Consider the following 24287-nt stretch of genomic DNA (forward strand, 5'->3'; position numbering starts at 1 on the left):
AAATGAAAATCACCAACTTTCAGTTCAATTTTTCTGTCAATCTATAGACAAGAATCAGAGGCGAGGAAAGGCAAAAAGGTGAACTCTTCTTGAGAGCCCGGTGTCAGGCAATTAACATACATTACCCCATTCGATTCTCGTAACAATATTATGAGGTAACTATTTTTTGTATATTGCAGATAAGAAAACAAAAACAAAGAGATTACATGAATTGTCTTTTGGCAAAAACTGCTGATGATAAGTGATAAAGTTTTAACTCAAACTTGCTTCAAAACTCATATCATGCTATCTCCAAGTGACTGAAAACTGCTCAAGAATAAAGGAAGAGAAAGAATCAACAGACTAAGAAGGCCATTCTATGCCAAGTTCTTTATTTTGAGGAGCCCTACCTCTACAGAATGAAGCCAGCTGAAAAATTACTACTCTCCCCATCATCTTAAGGTTTTATTAGGATGCCCCTAATAAAAGGTTATTGGGGGGAAAAGGCATGTTATAGCTTTCCTCCCCAGGAAGGAAAGAAAACACCTATTTCAGAGCAGATGTTCAGAAGAATGTACTAATTTTTTTATTGTAGCTATATTTAAACAAGCTGGACTTGGTGTTCCCCCACTAAGAAAGCTAATTGTTTGCCAGATGTAATAATAAGCAACTTGGGATGTTTCATATGCTTTTTTTCTGCTCATGTTCCTGCGACCATCTTATCAGCACCTCCCAAATCACATGTCTGATTATCAAACAACCTTCTTCTACTCCTGGTCACTATAGTATAACCACTCCTGGTGACCAAAGCAAAAAGAATGAGAACTCCAGGACCCCACTTTTGCTTTGGGATTTTATGTTCAACTTGATCCACAGAAAAAAATAAAAGCTCCAAAAGCTGAAGAGATGATAGATCCTTATACCCTTCTGTCTCTTAAACTCTGCCTGTTGTAAGATATTATACTAAAAACATAAGACAGGTTTCCTGCTGTGACAGTACATTAATTAATATCAGAATAATATATCTAATAAAGCTGGAAAGGGGGGAGCAGTAGCAGCATTTGTAGTAGCAGTAGTAGTACAAACCCTATGCCAAACCCTAGCCCTATTATACTATAACTACTACTACTAAAACACCACCGTTACCAACATTAAAGCTTCTGTTTAGGAATGCAGTAAAGATCCAATTCCAATTGTGGGAATAATAAATATAAATCCATAGAAGATTCTTTTTATCAACCAAAAGAAGAAGAGGAACGAAATGTTAAATTTATAGCCAAAGACCATTATATTTTTCCCTCAAGATTTAAACTTTTAATGAGGCCTGTGTCTGATGTTGGCTGATCCTAGGATTTTACATCAACAAAAAGGAAAATACAGAGACTGTACAGAAAGCAAGCTTAAACAACAGCCTTGGGTTCCATCTTTCCTTTAAGACAACTAAAAATAATGTTGTTTTCTGCTGAAGAACATACACAGATGATGGTTAATAAACAAAACAGAGAGAAAAGTATAGGGGTATATTAAGTGTTATATTGATGGAAGGTACATGGGAGTAGCTGATAAAGTCAGAGGGGAGAAAAAAGAGTCTGAGAACACTCCCTGGTCATTTGGAGGAAGGATTTAGGATCCCTCACGCATTTTTTCCCTCAAAAGAGAGAAAGAGAAATTGCCTAGACCCAAAACTAAGTCTACTCACACAGATACACACAAAAATAGCCTACTCATGAAAGCCTACTTCTTTCAAAAGAAGAAAGTCTCCAACTCTGAAACATACCATGGCTTAGGGTAGGGGAGAGGAAAAGGGCAATTCAATGCTTCTTCTGGCATTCTTTAACTCCCCTTGCTTTGGAGGTCTTTTGTTCTTTTTCTTGGTAACTAATCCACTTACCCAGTTACTCTGACCTAAGCTTTTATCCATTATTGGAATTTCCCTCATGGCTAAGGCACACTTTTATAATAGAAACCATGGTGTATAATGAGAAAGACAGAAAGAAGGCAGGAAAGAGCATACTGTGTGTGTGTGTGTGTGTGTGTGTGTGTGTGTGTGTGTGTGTGTGTGTGTGTTAGAGGAGGGAGTTATAAAACTCCATTTAGTTTGCTATTTTTTTCTCTTGTCATAAATGGAAAGTTTCTTACATGTTCTAAAAGGTTGAGATGTTGGTGAGCTCACTGAAACATTATTATTTACTAATGATTATGAATTATATATGAAATCATCAGGCTTCCATGGAAATTAAATAAAATGTTGATTGCAGGTTATAACCTTTTCATATTCTGTAGGCTTTTTTCTCAAGAAAAATTATATCTTTTTATACCCTAAGCAAGGTTAATAAGATAAACAGGAAGTTGGTATATCTCCTTGAATAAAAGCACCAATGGAAAAAATCTTGCTGTAAAATGTTCTTTTAAATAAAAAGTCTAGTACAAGAGAACACGAAAGACTAAAACAGAAATACAGACTACTGAAAGACATATCTAGCCCAAAAAAACTATATTTAATGTTATGCTACTTAAAAACAATTTAGCATATTACAAATGCTGTTTGCACAGCTTAGAATGAATATTTAAATAATGCAATCTGGAACGTTAAACTAACAGAGAAACACCAGAGGGGAAAGGAAGGTTATAAAAGTGCACAAATTTCTATCACAGATACAGTCTACTTGTCACTTAAGTTACAAATTTAACAAGTTATGCATTTTAAATTTTCTAGACAAAAAACTCCTACTTTCAAAAACTATGTAACTTTCCAAAGACATACCTCTTGTATGTAATTATTTTTCTCCAAGATAGAAAGAGCAACAGCTGCACACTCCAGTGTAGAAAGGCACCTATTAGTTGGTTGCGCCCGAATTACATACTGACTAGAAATGCTGGTTTTTAATTGCACCTGAAATCAAAAACAGAATAGAATGTAATTTTTCTTTTAAGTTTAAAACTATAAGGTCTGTTTTTTATTTTATTTTATTTTATTTTTGCAGTACGGGGGCCTCTCACTGTTGTGGCCTCTCCCGTTGCGGAGCACAGGCTCCGGACGCGCAGGCTCAGCGGCCATGGCTCACGGGCCCAGCCGCTCCGCGGTATGTGGGATCCTCCTGGACCAGGGCACGAACCCATGTCCCCTCCATCGGCAGGCAGACTCTCAACCACTGTGCCACCAGGGAAGCCCTTAAGATCTGTATTTTAAATACTAATTACTCTAATTTCCTTCCAAAATTGCCAGTTTATAAATATTAAATGTATCAATATCTTCTATACATAATATCCTTTTATTATTGTTTTGTTAAATAGAAGCAAGAGGATAGTTATACATCTGACAAAGAAAATGTATTCAAAATATATACAAATTCCTACAAATCAAAAATAAAAAGACTAATAACCCCCTCCCAGTGGGCAAAAAGAGTGAACAGACACTGCACAAAAGAAGATATACAAGTAGCAAATAGGTACATGTAAAAGGGCTCAACATGATTTAATGTAAATTAAAATCACAATGAGGGGCTTCCCTGGTGGCGCAGTGGTTGAGAATCCACCTGCCAATGCAGGGGACATGGGTTCGAGCCCTGGTCCGGGAAGATCCCACATGCCACGGAGCAACTAAGCCCATGCGCCACAACTACTGAGCCTGCGCTCTAGAGTCCGTGAGCCACAGCTACTGAAGCCCGTGCACCTAGAGCCCATGCTCTGCAACAAGAGAAGCCACCACAATGAGAAGCCCTTACACTGCAATGAAGAGTAGCCCCCGCTCACCGCAACTAGAGAAAGTCCGTGTGCAGCAATGAAGACCCAACACAATAAAAAATAAATAAATTAAAATAAAATAAAATAAAATCATAAGGAGATAACATTTCACTCACTAGAACAGTTAACATCGAAAAGACTAACACCACCAAATGAGGATAGAGTAAATGAAACTCTCATACATTGAAGTGGAAGTGAAAATGTTTTAATCACTTTGGAGAACTGACGATTGGGATATTTTATTTTCTGGTTTATTCCTCTATTATTTCTTAAACTGATAAGCATTATGTCTGTGTGGGTGTAAATCTATATAAACACACAGAGATACACACACATACCAACACACACACACACACACATACATATATATATCCTCTTTTTAGATAAAAGAAGCATACTACAGATACTTTTCTCCATCGAGATAATATTTTAGCTGAGATAGAGTCAGACATGAGAAAGGCAATAGAAAACTGAATGTCAGCATTTTGGCCCTTTGATTCCGACTTTAATTAAATGAAACTCAAGTAAACTTACACTCATAAAGCCCACACTCTGACCAAAATCACATTTAAGGATATGTGATGGGAAATATGGTTTTTCCACTCTGATTGCTTTTTGTTCAAAAAATTATCCTCTACAACTTGTTTCCTTTCCTTCCTCAAAAAGAGATGAGGGGAGAAGGGGGAGGGAGAGAGAGAGGGAAACAAAGTGGGCATCATAAAAGATTCACTATAGAATGTATTGCCCTATATATGATTTTGGAATATATTATTTAAAGCATATTTGACTAATTATATTTTAGATATCATATTTAAATTACTCTGCATTTCTACCAATGGACAAGATGAAAAATAGATGCAGGGAGAGAAAGAGATGGAAGGAAACGGTTGAGAAACATGTATAATGATAAAAGAAAGCCTATGTTTAAATAACTGTAAGAATAATTCATGATGTTGATTAATTGTAATTACTAAAAGCTTTGATATTTCATCAGGTCAACTAGTAGAACAGAGTACAGACAACTACTGCTTTCAATACTTAATTCCAAGTCATCACTGGAAGAATTTATAACAAGCATCTGATTAAAACAAAACCTTTGGAAAACATGCAAAATTCACAGTGGATTTTGTTTACTGGAATTAATTTGATTTTTAAAAGAAATTTGTTATTTCGGGAGGGTGTTTTATTTCTTACTGTGGCTCACATGGCTGTATGAAAACAGAATTTGAAATATATCATTTGTTAAAAGACTTCAAAATATGCTTCACAAATCATCTCTCTGGGAGTTACCTAGTAACTGGATATATTAAAAGAGTATATATAACTAAGATCTGTCATATTATTAGGATACCTGTTATTAAAGCATGCTAATGTGATCTCACGGCACCTCCTTTTACGCTTACGTGCTATATCACCTTCATCACACACTTAATTCAGTGAGTAAATGAGCAAGACTAAAAAGAAGCCCTGTTGATCCATCTTCTTGAGAAGTCACAAGCATCATAATTTTTCAGAAACTGTCTCATCTTCATGAATAAGTGTTCAAGAAAATCCAAGGCAAAATTAACTATTATAAGAAATGAAAAAAATTAACATATGATGAAAGTATGGTATGTAGAAAGAGGAACTACTGAAAGACCAATATTATTATATCAAAGTTGACAATAATTAATCACTTAATTTCAGTCATTTAGTTTCTCAGTTTCTGCTCACTTGATAAAAATCAGATAGCTGGACCTGATGGTATTAAAACCTATTTTTTAGTGATCAATCCCAAGATCATATAATGTATATGTAATTTTAATGCTACATTAATTATATATCATTATTGTTAATATATTATGTACAATTATTATATACAATCTTCATTTCCAATTTTTGGAAGCCATGCTGATGCAAAGAATGCTTCAATAATTTTGATCTTCTTGGAAGTTGGTTCTCCATGGGTAGAAGTTGTCTGAGTGCTCTTAATGTGACTTCTTTAGGAACAGGAGTATCATTGGTTGGTTCAGAATTCTACTGGTATAGGTTGTAAGCCTATAATATAACTCCCATTTTAGAAAGAGCCAACTCATCCAAATTTGACTTCTAGACTGAGCTTCAGAACTTTTCCACTGATTCTCTGGATTGGCTAAAATTTGAATTCCTTAAAATTCTTTTGTTGTTAATGCCTTCCTTTATTTTCTTCCATTAAATATATATTTAATATATAAATATACCAGATAACAGTTTGACAGCTATGATCACTGTTCAGATGCTTTTTAAAAGGGTTTTTCCAAATGTCTCCTTCCTAGATAGACCTTTAGCTATTTTTGTGATTTGTGTCATTAATAGTGTGGAAGTCATAGCATGTTCAGTGGTTTAGTAATGACCTTTAGGACTCAAAAAACTATCCAAAGGATTAACATGCCATGGCTTATGTTTGCATAACATATGTCTTTAAAATAATTTACTATAATATAGTTAATTCTTTTGTCAAGAAAAATAAACTAAAAAAGACCTCAAAATTAAAATTTTAATCATCTCCACACACACACACACCCAACAAATGCTGTATTTTTATAATCTGATGGTGATTACGTGTTATCTGTTCTCAGGCTCTTTTAAGACAAGTTTCATTATTATATAAAACTATTGTGCTCCTCACTTAATTATTAACAGTCACAAGACATTCTAATCAGTTGATCAGCTTCCTTAAAGGTTTCTAGGAAAATCAATCTATTTTGCAGGCTTTCTGAAACAACCCTAGTCTAGAACAAGCTAAAAAAATTCTTTTTACTAACATTCTGAATTCCTTACCAGTGGAAGACACACATAAAAACCCTCCTTTCTGAAGCACCCTTTTTTCTATGATCTTTCACAAACGAGAATCAGTATCTGAGCTTATGAGCTGCCCTTTGAAGGAGTGGTACTAAATCTTTTCTTCTAGCCCCAATCCCTCAATCCACTTCATTCCTTTAATTTCCTCAGTTTAGTTCAAAACTATGATCTAATAGTGATAAGAGTCCAGCTTTGGCATCAGACAGTTGCCAGTTTGAACAGAGACTTAACCACTTATATGCAAAGTCTCATGCACTTGGACAGTAAGTGCTATTCTAGAAAATGTACATATATTGTCTCATTTAATTCTCGCAAAGAACCTATGAAGTACTATTATCTCCATTTTACAGATGAGGAAACCAAAGTACAGAGAGGTGAAGTAACTTACCCAACGTTCCAAAATCAATCATGGTAAAGCAGGTAAATGAATTTATAGTCTTCTTTGAGAGCTTGAGCTCTTCATAACTAGGCTAATAATTAAATGGATGAATTCTTAAGAAAATCCCAACATATTAAACAAATAAAACAAAGCTATTCTGCTGGAAAGCAAGGCTGAGGGACTCCTGAATAATTTTAGGGGTCTTATGAACAGAGTGTAAAAAAAAAAATGATAAAGGGGGAGGAGTCTTCTCAAGAATGAAAGTTTCTCACACATATCAATATCTATGTCTTGCTCCCATCTTCCCACACTGTGAAGCCTGTAAAGTTTTTATAGAAAGTTAAGATTCCAGGATTAATGTTGAAACTCAGAAAATTTGATAAAAATAAGGTTAAAGGGGGCATTAGTTATAGATAAAATGATAATATTGTGCTACTTCCAAAACACATTATTGTTTAAATTTTTTTTTCTGAGTTGACCTGAGAAACTTCATTTCATAACAGTTTCTATGGTAAAGCACAATTCCAAAATTACCAAAGAACTTGTAGAACGAACACATTGGGTTTAAAATTTAGTACTTTCTTACACATTAAAATGATAATTAAAGTTACACATTGCTTTTCCAACACACAAAAACTTTGATGTTAAAAATGCAAACATACAATTCAGAAGCCTAAAAATTATGCACTTACAAATTTCAAATTTAAGCAAATCTAAATAATGATACAAAATTAAAATTCTGTTGAGTGACATATTTAATCAAATATCTTGACTAGTGTTTTTTCCTACTAATAAAAATATTTAATCTACCACATAACTCCAAGTAGTGCATATCTGAAGTCACTGAGAACTATGGGTATGGAAATATCTAGAGAAGGAAAGTAAAAACACATAGATTCATGAGATCACAGAATTGGAAGTTATCTTTATAAGTCAAATAGTAATCTCCATGTTCCCAGGCATAATTATTCTTTTAAAAAGTTTAGAATGACAGAATTAAAGTTTAAAATAATATTGAAATATAATAATTTCTCTTAAATAAAAAAAGTTTTATCTGAGTTTTTAAGCTTCCTCTTTAAAAAAAAAAGAATAGAGGCATGAAAACAAAAATTCCTTAAGATTATTGGCTACCACCCCTGGTGGCGCAGTGGTTAAGAATCTGCCTGCCAATGCAGAGGACACGGGTTCGAGCCCTGGTCCGGGAAGATCCCACATGCCACGGAGCAACTAAATCCATGTGCCACAACTACTGAGCCTGTGCTCTGGAGCCCGTGAACCACAACTACTGAGCCCACATGCCACAACTACTGAAGCCCACGCACCTAGAGCCTGTGCTGCACAACAAGAGAAGCCACTGCAATGAGAAGCCCGCGCACCGCAACAGAGTAGCCCCCACTCGCTGCAACTAGAGAAAGACCGCACGCAGCAACGAAGACCCAACGCAGCCAAAAAAGTTTAAAAAACAAAAAAACATCATTGCCTACAATAACTTCAGAGTGATTTCAGTAAATTAACAAAACATTACACCATTAAACAAGCCAGAAAGAAGAATATGACTATAGATTACACGTCTTGGCATTACTTTCTGCTGCTATTTTCCTCAGCAATACTTAATGGAGACGAGTCTCTGTTGAATAATGCTATAGAAACTAACTTTTGTGATATCTCCTGAAATTGAAATTGTCCAAACTAAGCATGTCTACATGTATGCATTTATTCATACTGGGCTTACATCAATTTATATCCTTTATTAGGAAACTTAGAACAGAAACTGACTTAGGATATTAGAAATTGATTTACTAGTCTCACCTAAGTAATAACCAATTTTATAATGTCTTGCTAGTGAAACATTTTCTCACCAAAGATAAATTTCATTTAACAATTATCATTTCTACTCATTTCAAAAGCTGTCATGGCTTTATAAACAGCTATTGGAAAATAAATCATAAATTAGCCTAGGTGTGAAATAAAGCACACATTAAACAATTACTTCATAAGTTCAATTTGTCACATAAAATTTTTATTTTAAAATTTACTGAGTTAAATTGTACACTCTTTTACTTTATTAACAACACTTTTCTATAACCTTGAATTAAAATAATGTGCATGAATTGGGAGACAGAAAAGCACAGTAACTAAAAGCATAAGAAAGGAAATTATTAACTCTACATAATAGTAGTATGACCTCAAACAAGATTTAAACTCTCAGAGCCTAAAACATTAACAACCTTAAAGAATGATTGTGCTCAGGCTTCCCTGGGGGCGCAGTGGTTGAGTGTCCGCCTGCCGATGCAGGGGGCGCGGGTTCGTGCCCCGGTCAGGGAGGATCCCACATGCCGTGGAGCGGCTGGGCTTGTGAGTCATGGCCGCTGAGCCTGCACGTCCAGAGCCTGTGCTACGCAACGGGAGAGGCCACAACAGTGAGAGGCCCGCGTACCGCAAAAAAAAAAGAATGATTGTCCTTTAAGATGCTAATATATGTGAAGTGCTCAGCAATGCCTGCCATACAGTAAGCAGGCAATACAGGCAAAGATGTTGATGAGGGTGGTACTGATGCTACTGATGTTAACCAGGATAGTGCTAGTGATGATTTACAATGCTTTCTTCACAATCTAAGGAATAAGTGTGAAGCAACTCAGCTTTATCGCAATAAAGCCAGATGAGTAGCCTGACCAAGAGTGAGGGATAAGATAAAATTTAGAGCTAGAAGAATGTCAAATTTTACAGGATGGAAGAAGAAAAGCTATTGAACAGGTAGAGAAAAAGCAGTCTTAGAAGCAGGAGAAAGAACCAGAAAGGAGTTTCACTGAATAACAGAGAACAAGTTACATTGCCAGATAAATAAAATATTCCTAACAGTAAGAATCCTGAAAAAGGCAGAAATATTTTCATTAAAGATATAATTTATATACAAGGAAAATATTCATATTTTACTCTTTTGCCCTTTAAGTACATGATCTAAGCATCATTAAAATGTGCAATAATTCCCAAAGTATTGAATCTTGTATCTAAATCTTTGATATTTCTTTAAAACATTCCCAAACAACACTATGTAACAGAAGAGACAGACCAAGAATTTATAATGATTTTTGAAAATACTTTTAAAATGAAATTTTTTCATTTCTTGAATGACCTTGCATGACTCTTTTATCTGCCTATTATTTTCAATATATTTTCTCATCTTCTTCTACCTCTGCACATGTGTAACTTATCTGTAATGTTTAATTGATTTTATGACAGTAAAACTGGCAGACGGACATAAAAAAGAATTGGCTAACAATAGGGTGCTATGTTCCTTTGAAGAATACAGAGTACAGAATACTTAAATGATAAGAAATTATGAGTTGCAGAATATCACAATTTTTTTAACTGAAGTATAATTAACTTACAATGTTAAATAGTTTCAGGTGTACAACATAGTGATTTGATATTTTTATACCTTTTATTACCTTTGATCATTTTACACCAAAATGATCACCAGGATAAGGATAGTTAACATCTGTCACCATACAAAGTTATTACAATATTATTGACAATATTCCCTATGTTGTACATTATATCTCCATAACTTTGTTATTTCATAGCTGGAAGTTTGTACCTCTTAATCTTCTTCACTTATTTTGCCCATCCCTTTACCCACCTCCCCTCTGGCAATCACCAGTTAGTTCTCTGTATCTATGAGTCTGTTTCTATTTTATTATGTTTGTTTTGTTTTTTAGATTCACACAGGGGAATTCCCTGGCGGTCCAGTGGTTAGGACTCAGCACTTTCACTGCCATGGCCCAGGTTCAATCCCTGCTTGGGGAACTAAGATCCTGCTAGCCACACAGAGTGGCCGAAAATAAAAATAAAAAAGTGATATCACACAGTACTGGTCTTTCTCTGTCTTATTTCACTTAGCATAATACCCTCTAGGTCCATCCATTTTGTCACAAATGGCAAGATTTTGTTCTTTTTATGGTTAAGTAATATTCCATTGTGTATATATACCACATATTCTTTATCCATTCATCTTTTCACAGACAATTAGGTTGCTTCCATATCTTGGCTATTGTAAATAATGTTACAATGAACACTGGTATGCATATATCTTCTTTAATTAGTGCTTTTGTTATTTTCAGTTAAATACCCAGAAGTGAAACTGCTGAGCCATACGGCAGTTCCATTTTTTAATTTTTTGTTTTCCATAGCATCCGTACCAATGTACATTCCTATCAACATTGTACCAGGGTTCCCTTTTCTCCACATGCTTGCCAACGCTTTTTATTACTTGTCTTCTTGATAACAGCCACTCTGAAAGGTGTGAGGTAATCATTTCATTTTGGTTTGGATTGCATTTCCCTGATGACTAGAGAAGTTGAGCATCTTTTCATGTGCCTGTTAGCTATTTGTACATCTTCTTTGAAAAAATATCTATTTATGTCTTCTGCCCATTTTTAAATTAAATTGTTTGGGTTTTTTGATATTGAGTTGTATGAGTTTTTTTTAACCTATTTTGTGTATTAACCCCTTATTGAACTTGTCATTTGAAAATGTCTTCTCCCATTCAGTAAGGGGCTTTTTCATTCAGTTGATAGTTACCTTCACTATGCAAAAGGTTTTCAGTTTGATGTAGTCCCACTTGTTTACTTTTGCTTTTGTTGCTCTTGCTTAAGAAGACAGATCCAAAAAAATATTGTTGAGACCTATGTCAAAGAGCATACTGCCTATGCTTTCTTTTAGGAGTTTTATGCTTTCAGGTCCTACATTTAGACTTTAATCCACTTGACTTTATTTTTTATAGATGGTGTAAGACAGTGGCTTAAGTTTCGTTCTTTTGCACATAGCTGTCCAGCTTTGCCAACATCACTTACTGAAGAGTTTGTCTTTACCCCCATTGTATATTTTTGCTCCCTTTGTCATAGATTAATTGACCATATAAGTGTGGGTTTATTTCTGGTTTGTCTATTCTGTTCCTTTGATCTATGTGTCTGTTTTTGTGCCAGCACGGTATAATTTTGATTACTACAGCTTTGTAGTACAGTTTGAAATCAGAGTGCATGATGCCTCCATGTCTGTTAATTATTTTCTTAGATTATTTAATAGAGCTAGTGAAATCCAAAAAGTGAATTGGCCTTTCTTAAATAAATCCATTCAAACACAATTTGGACAACATCAAGTACCCTGCATAACAGCCATTAATGATATAATATATTCCCCTCAGAAATATAACATAATTCTGTCAACTTTGTAGCACGAAGAATATGTGCATAAATGTCAGATACTGAATTTGACAAGTGAATTAGTTTTTATTGACACAAATAAGGCTGAAAAATTACCACCCAAAAAAAGGGATGAAAGACTGATAACTGCAATGAAGAGTAAAAATAATATGGGAAAAGAACACAAGGTAAAGAATTCTTTAAAAATTACAGGAATTTCTTTGCTATTCAGTAGGAAAAGATCTGATTTCAAATTAAAACTTAATTTCCCCAAAGCTTATCATTCACTTTTCAAATGACTTAAAGGAAAATTCTATTAGATGGTTAATCAAAACACTGGCATGGGCTCTTCGGTGGGGCTAATGGTGGACTCTGGGAGGGCTCATGCCAAGGAGTACTTTGCAGAACTTCTGTTGCCAGTGTCCTAGTCTCCACGGTGAGCCACAGCCACCGCCCGCCTCCACAAGAGACCCTCCAACACTAGCAGTCGAGTGGCGGACAGGGTCTTGGTGCTCTGGACGGGTGTCAGGCCTGAGCCTCTGAGGTGGGAGAGCTGAGTTCAGGACATTGGTCAACCAGAGACCTCTGGGGCCGATGTAACATCAAACGGCGAAAGCTCTCCCAGAGATCTCCATCTCAATGCTAAGACCAGCTCCACTCAACAACCAGCAAGCTACAGTGCTGGACACCCTATGCAAACAACTAGCAAGAGAGGAACACAACCCCACCGATTAGCAGAGAGGCTGCCTAAAATCATTATGAGGTGACAGACACCCCAAAACATACCACCAGATGTGGACCTGCCCATCAGAAAGAGAAGATCCAGCCTCATCCGCCAGAACACAGGCACCACTCCTTTCTACCAGGAAGCCTAAACAAACCACTGAACCAACCTTACCCATTGGAGGCAGACACCAAAAACAACGGGAACTACGAACTTGCAGTCTGCGTAAAGGAGACCCAAACACAGTAAGTTAAGCAAAGTGAGAAGACAGGGAAACACACAGCAGATGAAAGAGCAAGGTAAAAATGCACCAGACCAAACAAATGAAGAGGAAATAGGCAGTCGATCTGAAAAATAATTCAGAGTAATGACAGTAAAAATGATCCAAAATCTTCGAAATACAACGGAGAAATGCTTAAAAACGATCTAGAAGAACTAAAGGGAAAAAAAACAATGATGAACAGCACAATAAATGAAATTTAAAATTCTCTAGAAGGAATCAGTAGCAGAATAACTGAGGCAGAAGAATGGATAAGTGACCTGGAAGATAAAATAGTGGAAATAAATACTGCAGAGCAGAATAAAGAAAAAAGGATGAAAAGAATTGAGGACAGTCTCAGAGACCTCTGGGACAACATTAAATGCACCAACATTCGAACTATAAAGGTCCCAGAAGAAAAGGAGAAAGAAAAAGGGACTGATAAAATATATGAAGAGATTATAGTTGAAAACTTCCCTAATATGGGAAGAGAAATAGTCAATCAAGACCAAGAAGCACAGAGAGTCCCATACAGGATAAATCCAAGGAGGAACACACCAAGACACATATTAATCAAACTATCAAAAATTAAATGCAAAGAAAAAATATTAAAAGCAGCATGGGGAAAGCAACAAATAACGTACAAGGGAATCCCCACAAAGTTAACAGCTGAACTTTCAGCAGAAATTCTGCAAGCCAGAAGGGAGTGGCAGGACATATTTACAGTTATGAAAGGGAAAACCTACAACCAAGATTACTCTACCCAGCAAGGATCTCATTCAGCTTCAACGAAGAAATTAAAACCTTTACAGACAAGCAAAAGCTAAGAGAATTCAGCACCACCAAACCAGCTCTACAACAAATGCTAACGGAACTTCTCTAGGCAGGAAACACAAGAGAAGGAAAAGACCTACAACAACAAACACAAAACAATTAAGAAAATGGTAACAGGAACATATATATTGATAACTACCTTAAATGTAAATGGATTAAACACTACAACCAAAAGACACAGACTGGCTGAATGGATACAAAAACAAGACCCGTATATATGCTGTCTACAAGAGACCCACTTCAGACCTAGGGACACATACAGACTGAAAGTGAGGGGATGGAAAAAGATATTCCATGCAAATGGAAATCAGAAGAAAGCTGGAGTAGCAATTCTCATATCAAACAAAATAGACTTTAAAATAAAGACTATTACAAGAGACAAAGAAGGACACTATATAATGATCAAGGGATCAATCTAAGAAGAAGATATAACAAGTGTAAATATTTATGCACCCAACATAGGAGCACCTCAATACATAAGGTAAATGCTAACAGCCATAAAAGGGGAAATCAACAGTAACACAATCAGAGTAGGGGACTTTAACACCCCACTTTCATCCAATGGACAGATCATCGAAAATGAAAATAAATAAGGAAACACAAGCTTTAAATGATACATTAAACAAGATGGACTTAATTGATATTTATAGGACATGCCATCCAAAAACAACAGAATACACTTTCTTCTCAAGTGCTCATGGAACATTCTCCAGGACAGATCATATCTTGGGTCACAAATCAAGCCTTGGTAAACATAAGAAAATTGAAACTGTATCAAGTTTCTTTTCCAACCACAACACTATGAGACTAGATATCAATTACAGGAAAAAATGTATAAACAATACAAACACATGGAGGCTAAACAATACATGTCTAAATAGCCAAGAGAACACTGAAGAAATCAAAGAGGAAATCAGAAAGTACCTAGAAACAAATGACAAGGAAAACACAATGACCCAAAACCTATGGGATGCAGCAAAAGCAGATCTAAGAGGGAAGTTTATAGAAATACAATCCTACCTCAAGAAACATGTCAAATAAACAACCCTTATATCTAAAGCAATTAGAGAATGAAGAACAAAAATACCCCAAAGTTAGCAGAAGGGGAGAAATCATAAAGATCAGATCAGAAATAAATGAAAAAGAAATGAAGGAAATGACTGCTTATTGAAGCAAAGATCAATAAAACTAAAAGCTGGTTCTTTGAGAAGATAAACAAAATTGATAAACCATTAGCCAGACTCATCAAGAAAAAAAGGGAGAAGACTCAAACCAATAGAATTAGAAATGAAAAAGGAGAAGTAACAAGTGACACTGCAGAAATAGAAAGGATCATGAGAGATTATTAGAAGCAACTATATGCCAATAAAATGGACAACCTGGAAGAAATGGACAAAGGCTTAGAAAAGCACAAGCTTCTGAGACTGAACCAAGAAAAAATAGAAAATATAAACAGACCAATCACAAGCAGAGAAATTGAAACTGTGATTAAAAGTCTTCCAACAAACAAAAGCCCAGGACCAGATGGCTTCACAGGAGAATTCTATCCAACATTTAGAGAAGAGCTAACACCCATCCTTCTCAAACTCTTCCAAAGTATAGCAGAGGGAGGAACACTCCCAAACTCATTCTATGAGGCCACCATCACCCTGATACCAAAACCAAAGATGCCACAAAGAAAGAAAACTACAGGCCAATATCACTGATAAACATAGAATCAAAAATCCTCAACAAAATACAAGCAAACAGAATCCAACAGCACATTAAAAGGATCATACACCATGATAAAGTGGGGTTTATCCCAGGAATACAAGGATTCTTCAATATACGCAAATCTATCAATGTTATACACCCAATTAACAAACTGAAGGGTAAAAACCATATGATAATCTCAATAAATGCAGAAAAGGCTTTTGAGAAAACTCAACACCCATTTATGATAAAAACCCTCCCAAAAGCAGGCACAGAGGGAACTTACTTCAATATAATAAAGGCCATATATGCCAAACCCCCAGTCAACATCGTCCTCAATGTTGAAAAACTGAAATCATTTTCACTAAGATCAGGAACAAGACAAAGTTGCCAACTCTCACCACTATTATTCAACATAGTTTTGGAAGTGTTAGCCACAGCAGTCAGAGACAAAAAAGAAATAATGGAATCCAAATAGGAAAACAAGTAAAGCTGTCACTGTTTGCATATGACATGATACTATATATAGAGAATCCTAAAGATGCTACCAGAAAACTACTAGAGCTAATCAATGAATTTGGTAAAGTAGCAGGATACAAAATTAATGCACAGAAATCTCTGGCATTCCTGTACACTAATGATGAAAGAGCTGAAAGAGAAATTTAGGAAACACTCCCATTTACCATTGCAACGAAAAGAATAAAATACCTAGGAATAAACCTACCTAAGGAGACAAAAGACCTGTATGCAGAAAACTATAAGACGCTGATGAAGGAAATTAAAGATGATACAAATAGATGGAGAGATATACCATGTTCTTAGATTAGAAGAATCAACACTGTGAAAATGACTCTACTACCCAAAGCAATCTACAGATTCAATGCAATCCCTATCGAACTACCAATAGCATTTTTCACAGAACTAGAACAAAAAATTTCACAATTTGTATGGAAACACAAAAGACCCCGAAGTGCCAAAGCAATCTTGAGAAAGAAAAATGGAGCTGGAGGAATCAGGATCCCTGACTTCAGAGTACACTACAAAGCTACAGTAATCAAGACAGTATGTGGCACAAAAACAGAAATATAGATCAATGGAACAGGATAGAAAGCCCAGGTGTAAACCCATGCACATATGGTCACCTTATCTTTGACAAAGGAGGCAAGAATATACAATGGAGAAGAGACAGCCTCTTCAATAAGTGGTGCTGGAAAACTAGACAGCTACTTGTAAAAGAATGAAATTAGAACATTCCATAACACCATACAGAAAAATAAACTCAAAATGGATTAAAGACCTTAATGTAAGGCCAGACACTATCAAACTCTTAGACGAAGATATAGGCAGAACGCTCTATGACATAAATAACAGCAAGATCCTTTTTGACCCACCTCCTAGAGATACAGAAATAAAAACAAAAGTAAACAAATGGGATCTAATGAAACTTAAAAGTTTGCACAGCAAAGGAAACCATAAACAAGACGAAAAGACAACCTCAGAATGGGAGAAAATATTTGCAAATGAAGCAACTGACAAAGGATTAATCTCCAAAATATACAAGCAGCTCATGCAGCTCATATCAAAACAACAAAAAACCCAATCCAAAAAAGGGCAGAAGACCTAAATAGACATTTCTCCAAGAAGATATACAAATTGCCAACAAACACATGAAAGGATGCTCAACATCACTAATCATTAGAGAAATGCAAATCCAAACTACAATGAGGTATCACCTCACACCAGTCAGAATGGCCATTATCAAAAAATCTACAAACAATAAATGCTGATGAGGGTGTGGAGAAAAGGGAACCCTCTTGCACTTTGGTGTAAAGCGATACAGCCACTATGGAGAACAGTATGGAGGTTCCTTAAAAAACTAAAAGTAGAACTACCATATGACCCAGCAATCCCACTACTGGGCATATACCCTGAGAAAACCATAATTCAAAAAGAGTCATGTACCAAAATGTTCATTGCAGCTCTATTTACAATAGCCCAGAGATGGAAACAACCTAAGTGTCCATCATTGGATGAATGGATAAAGAAGATGTGGCACATATATACAATAGAATATTACTCAGCCATAAAAAGAAACGAAATTGAGCTATTTGTAATGAGGTGGATAGATCTAGTGTCTGTCATACAGAATGACGTAAGTCAGAAAGAGAAAGACAAATACTGTATGCTAACACATATATATGGAATCTAAAAAATAGGTTCTGAAGAACCTAGAGGCAAGACAGGAATAAAGAGGCAGATGTAGAGAATGGACTTGAGGACACGGGGAGGGGGAAGGGTAAGCTGGAACAAAGTGAGAGAGTGGCATGGACATATATACACTACAAAATGTAAAACAGATAGCTAGTGGGAAGCAGCCACGTGGCACAGGGAGATCAGCTCGGTGCTCTGTGGTCACCTAGAGGGGTGGGATAGGGAGGGTGGGAGGGAAACGAAAGAGGGAGGACAAATGGGGATATATGTATATGTATAGCTGATTCACTTTGTTATACAGCAGAAACTAACACACCATTGTAAAGCAATTATACTCCAATAAAGATGTATAAAAAAAAAATTCAGGGCTTCCCTGGTGGCGCGGTGGTTGGGAGTCCACCTGCCGATGCAGGGGACACGGGTTCATGTCCCGGTCCGGGAAGATCCCATATGCCACGGAGCGGCTGGGCCCGTGAGCCATGGCTGCCGAGCCTGCGTGTCCGGAGCCTGTGCTCCGTAACGGGAGAGGCCACAACAGTGAGAGTCCCGCGTACCGCAAAAATAAATAAATAAATAAATAATTCAATACCTCTGTACATTTTTAAGAGTTTAAAAATAAATAAATAAAAGACAGATCATCCTCATAAATAAATAAATAAACAGATAAAACATTGGCATGTTAATTCCACGCTTCTTATGGAAAGCATTAATTACAATAAAAGTATCACTATGATGATATACAATATTTAACAAATTGTGGTTTACTATTATGTTGCTTTTCACCATCTGCTTAATGAAAGGTTCTGTACTTTAGCTTACTATTATTTTATTAAGATTCCCATCAATTCCTTAATCCATATAAAAGCTATTTGCATGTATTTAATTTATTGGCAATATCTACAGCCGAATTCCATCTATCTGTATTAATTAGTTCTTTTTCTACTAGACAAGGTTAGCAGTCTCAGCCAGAGACGCAAACACATAAGTCTTTGTAACTATTAGCATGACTTTTATTTTTTAATAACATTCTTTCCAACAACAGTACTCAATTCCAAGTCAATATCCTTTCTAGACTGAATCTCTGCAAATGCCTATCTGGACATCTTGCTTCCACTTCAATCTTCTTATAAATCCTTCTATATGTATCAACCAAGTGAATTTCTAAAAAACAAACTGATCACATTACTCCTCATATTAAAATTCTTAGCTTGCCACTAGGCAAAATCCTTACCATGGTCTATAAACTATCCATTTCATGAAGAACACTCTTTCCCCACCTCCCTCACTACATAGCCAGACTAAGTATAGAAAAGTATTTACCTTTTCTTTGCCTGGCTAACTATTACTATCCTTCAGTTCTCAAATGCTAAAGAGGTCTTCATGAATTCCCAACTTCAATCAAATTGCCGTTTTAAAGCACCCCCTATATGCCATTCACAGAATTTAATTTGTAATTATATACTGACCTAAGTGGCTATTTCCACACAAAGTAAGCTCCATTAAGGCATGGATTATTTTACTTACAACTTACTGCATTCTAGTGTCAATAACAGTGCCCCATAGTGGCTGGTATTCAATAAGTACTGGTTGAATGAATGAACGCTGATGATAATCATTAGAAAAGAAAAAAACTATAGCTATGAATTCAAACCCAGCAGTTAAATACTTAAATTTATGGTTTTTTGGTAACTTTGCTGAGCAAGGAGATGTGGAAATGAGAGGTGGAGAAAGGATTTGTATAAAGACATTAGGGTTCTCTGTCTGAATTTAAACTGATGAAGTTGAGGGAATTCCCTGGGTGGTCCAGTGGTTAGGACTTGGCGCTTTCACTGCCAGGGCCTGCGTTCGATCCCTGGTCAAGGAACTAAAAACCCGCAAGCTGCATAGCATAGGCCAAAAAAATAAATAAGTAAAATAAACTTACAAAGTTGATAAACAACTGCTTTAGTCAATTATTAAATTTTATATAGAAAAGGTGGAAATGGGAAACAAATATTATTAGTCATAATTTATCTCTTTTGAGGGACTTCAGTAAGTTGTGTTTTAATTTTTTGTTTTTTGTTTTTTAGGTAAGACGTGGGTTTATTTAGAAATACACATTCCATAGACAGAATGCAGACCGTCTCAAAAGGCAAGAGTGGCCCCAGGGCATGGGGTCACCTTGGAAAGTGAGAGCGGCCAAGGGAGAAACACCCTCCACAGACAGAGTTCGGGCCATCTCAGAAGGTGAGAGGCCTAGTAAGTTTATTAAGCAGGGAGAGCCCACTGACATCACACAAATCCTTTAAGAACTAGAAATTTAGCCAGTTGTTCATATTACAGGAAAAGAAATGCAATTCCTTTTAAGCTGAGAAATTTGTAAAAAAAAATTGGACTTTGTGAAGCAAATATGAACTGTTTAATGAAAAATATATATATGTATATATATAAGGTGCATATCAAATCCTCTTGTAGGAGTTTTAAAGGGATTACCTTCTTTTATTCTATGCAATTCTAACATTGTTTTCTATAATGCAAAATCTGAAAACTTTAAATATTTTCAGCAATTTCTTTTGAGATACTGGAAAAATTCAACCAGAACAAAACTCAGCATGTTATTGAAATCTACATCAAGAACATAAATAAGTTATCTTTTCCAAACACTATGCTTTAATTCAAAGTGACATTTTTAGAGCACCTATTTGGAGAAAAAATTCTAAAGGGAATAAATGTCACGAAATTTTTTAAATTATAAAATCATATAAGGAAAGTAAGTCACAAAAACTTTTTCTATAATTATATTTGTCTAATCACATATATATGTACATAAACACATGCATAATTATTCTACCATAAAAATGGAGATACCAAAAGCTTCTAAATTGTCAACTCAAGAATATGTATAAACTTGATACCATGGGAAGCCAGTGTTTCATGGTCAATTACATTATATCATTCATATGTTTCTAAGACATTTAACATTCTGTATAAAGTTGGAATTTTTTAAAAGATTTTCAAATAATCACAGAGACTCACTTTTAGTAACCACATCATTTCTATTTTCTTCCCTTAAAATAAAAATGTTTATAATCTTTTGCCCCAACTTCTCATAATAACATATTTACATTTAGTTACAGGTGCTAGAAGAAATTATAAAAAGATGAAGTACCATGCAGAGGATATTTGTTGAAAAACTTATAAAATAAACTTTTATTTATAATGAATGGTTTTGGAATTGTTTAATAGTATTGCATACAAGTGGATACTTAAGTACTGTATCTGTAACAATGTAACATATATTAGTGGTCTTTTGACCACTCAAACATCAGCTTTAGTTTTAAATTTAGATATACTTGATATCAGTGCAGAAAACACTGACCCAAATTTGGACTTATTAAAATTCTGGTGAAAGATAAATATGCTTATCTGAAAGTCTCAAGTGAGAGTAAATGCTGGGCTTGGTGATTTTCAAAAACAAATATCCTTAGTATTAAGTCCAACATGACAGCTTTGTAGACTAGTATATAACTCAAGGTTAACATCTCATTAGCAAAATATTAGAAAAAACTTTGAATCTGTGCTTTTACTTTCAATAGTCATCTATGTCTTTTCTAGATATTAAAATTTCATGTCAATTATAAAAGACCTATAAGATTTAGAAATGCATAATATAAAAAGTGAGAGTACCCTGTAATGTCACCACCAAGAAAAAATGACTACCATACAGTATTATTTCTTCTAACACCTTAGTTTTTAATTCATAATTATAAAATTTTTAATATCTACAAAAGAAAATATGCAATATTTGAGTCATGAAGAATGACTAAAACTGGCATCCCTGAATCTTTTAGTAACTAGTTAAGAAATACAATAGAAATAACCAAAATGATTGACACTCTCAGGATACCCTTCCCAGTATGCTCCACACACTCACAGAAATACAGAGAAATAGACAGACAGATAGATAGATAGACAGATAGATCCATCTATACATCTAATTTCATTTAAGAATGTCCTTAGTGCAGCCACTGTGGAAAATGGTATGGAGGTTCCTCAAAAAACTAAAAACAGAATTACTGTATGATCCGGCAATTCTACTCCTGAGTATACAGCCGAAGAAAACAAAAACATTAGTTCAAAAAGATACATGCACTCCGATGTTCATAGCAGCACTATTTACAATAGTCTAGATATGAATGCAACCTAAGTGCCCATCAACAGGTGAATGGATAAAGAAGATGTGAGATTATATATATATGGTACACACACACACACACACACACACACACACACACACACACGGAATACTACTCAGCCATAAAAAAGAAGGAAATTTTGCCATTTGCAATAACACGGATGGACTTGGAAGGTATTATGCTTAGTGAAGTTAAGTCAAACAGAGAGAGACAAATACTGTGGGATATTACTTATATGTGGAATCTAAAAAATAAAACAAACTAGTGAATACAACGAAAAAGAAACAGACTCACAGATAAAGAGAACAAACTAGTGGTTACCAGTGGGAAGCAGGAAGGAGAGAGGGACAAGATGGGGTATGGTAAAAGATACAAACTACTATGTATAAAATAAATAAGCTACAAGGATATATTGTACAACAAAGAGAATATAGTCAATATTTTATAATAACTATATATGGAGTATGGTATTTTAAAATTGTGACTATGACATATACCTGAAATTACATAATACTGTAAATCAACTATACCTCAGTTTAAAAAATGAAACAAAAAGAATATCCTTAGTAAAACAGTGAAAGCTCTCCTAATAAACTTGACCTCCTCCAAGATAACCACTAATTTTTTATTATTCTCTTAGTTTTGGGTATCCTAAATAACACATTGTTCAATTTTGCCTTTTTGAACTTTATAAAAAAGGTTTATATGCTTCTGTGACTTGTCTTTTTAACAACATTATATTTCAGGATGCATCCATCCATATTTATTCCTATAGCTGCAGTTCATTCATTTTCATTTCTGTCTTACAGTATCCCTGTATGTGAATTTGCCACAATTTACATATTCACTGAAACATTTGAGCTGTTTAGAGTTGTTTGCTATTATAGGCAAACTAATAAAAATTTGTGTGTCCTAGTACAGAAGTGCAGGTGTTTCACCAGAGTACGTATCTAGGAGTAAAACTGATATCAAAGTATGGGGTTATGCTTTCCTCATGAAATAATGGCAAACTGTGTTCCAAAGTAGTAATATTTTATACACCCTTCAGCAGCGAATAAGAGTTCCACTTGTTCCATTTCATCTCCAACGTTTGATAGCATCAGACATTTTTAAATGTTTGTTAATCTGATGGGAATAAAGCGTTTCTCATTGTGGATATTTTGTATTTTTCCTTTCATCTACTTACAAAAGAAGAAATGTGGATGCGTATCTTAAATGGGACATCTTTAAAAGACCCAAAAGAAATACGTGTATATAAGAAGCTTAGAGACCTCTGAAGAAAAAACAATAAACTACCCAAAAGGAAAGAAAATAGACACCAAGCTTGGTCCAGAAACAGAACTTCAGAGTTGTAAGGAAGAATTACATCTGGGTAGCTGATTACACTGTTTCCAGAGCTCACGTAGAACACCATTTGAGTATTTTCAGCAATCGCCAATGGTGGAGGATTTACTGGTGACCATGGTCAGACCCTATGAGGCAGGAGCAGGAACCAGTGAAACAAAGGTGATTGCTACTATGAATGACCTCAATTTCAACACCAGCCTAGGATTCTGGAGGAATCTTGGTTTAGTAATTTCTACTACTCGCCTGTCACACCATTGAAGGTGGGCTGACTTGCATCTCGACATCCTAAGAATCTGACATTATCTTGAACATAAGAGGTTTATGAATGTTTTTGGAAAGATATCCATGTGAAGTAGAAAAGGCATTAGATTGGGCACGAGAAGGTAAGAGTTCTAACGCTGGGGTCACCAAATACATCTTTATGACTCTGGCCAAGCCACATAACTTCTGTGAGTCTTAGTTTTCTATAATACCTGTTGTGGCTTGGTACAGATATGAGAAAGATCAAAGGAACATGAGTATGGTAAATCACTCTGTAAACTGTAAAATGCTTTACAAATATAGAGTTAATAACATTTTTAATGCTGATAACGTTCAAACTTGCACATCTATGCTGTGCAATTTGTAATTTCAAAAGCCAGAAAGTTGACTAAGCTATAAGTAAAACAAAAGTTTTTAAAAATTTAAGTTACCTCAATAGTAGTCTCTACTCTGACCCTAACTAGGTGAGTGACTTTTCCAATTGGTGTGTGTGTGTAAGCTTTAAGCTTTTTTTTTTTTCACTTAAGTAAAACCTATGTGTGTGTGTTGGCTCCAATTTTTATAATATTGGGTTTTCTGCCTCTTTCTTAGTGATTTGTACTATTTTTTATATTATGTATTACAAACATCTTCTAACTGTAAAGTACATTTTTAACTCTAC

General features: G+C 35.2%; 1 protein-coding gene across 1 annotated transcript in view; it reads right to left on the reverse strand.

Moving 5' to 3' along the window:
• Positions 1 to 24287, reverse strand: part of DTWD2 (DTW domain containing 2) — a 97364-nt gene that overhangs the window by 9750 nt on the left and 63327 nt on the right. Inside the window, exon 5 of the mRNA XM_067731505.1 lies at positions 2744 to 2872. Coding sequence (XP_067587606.1) covers positions 2744 to 2872 — 129 coding nt within the window. The remainder of the gene's footprint in view (positions 1 to 2743; positions 2873 to 24287) is intronic.

The sequence above is a fragment of the Pseudorca crassidens genome, chromosome 3 (genome assembly GCF_039906515.1).
Source record: "Pseudorca crassidens isolate mPseCra1 chromosome 3, mPseCra1.hap1, whole genome shotgun sequence".
In the NCBI taxonomy this organism is placed as follows: Eukaryota; Metazoa; Chordata; class Mammalia; order Artiodactyla; family Delphinidae; genus Pseudorca; species Pseudorca crassidens.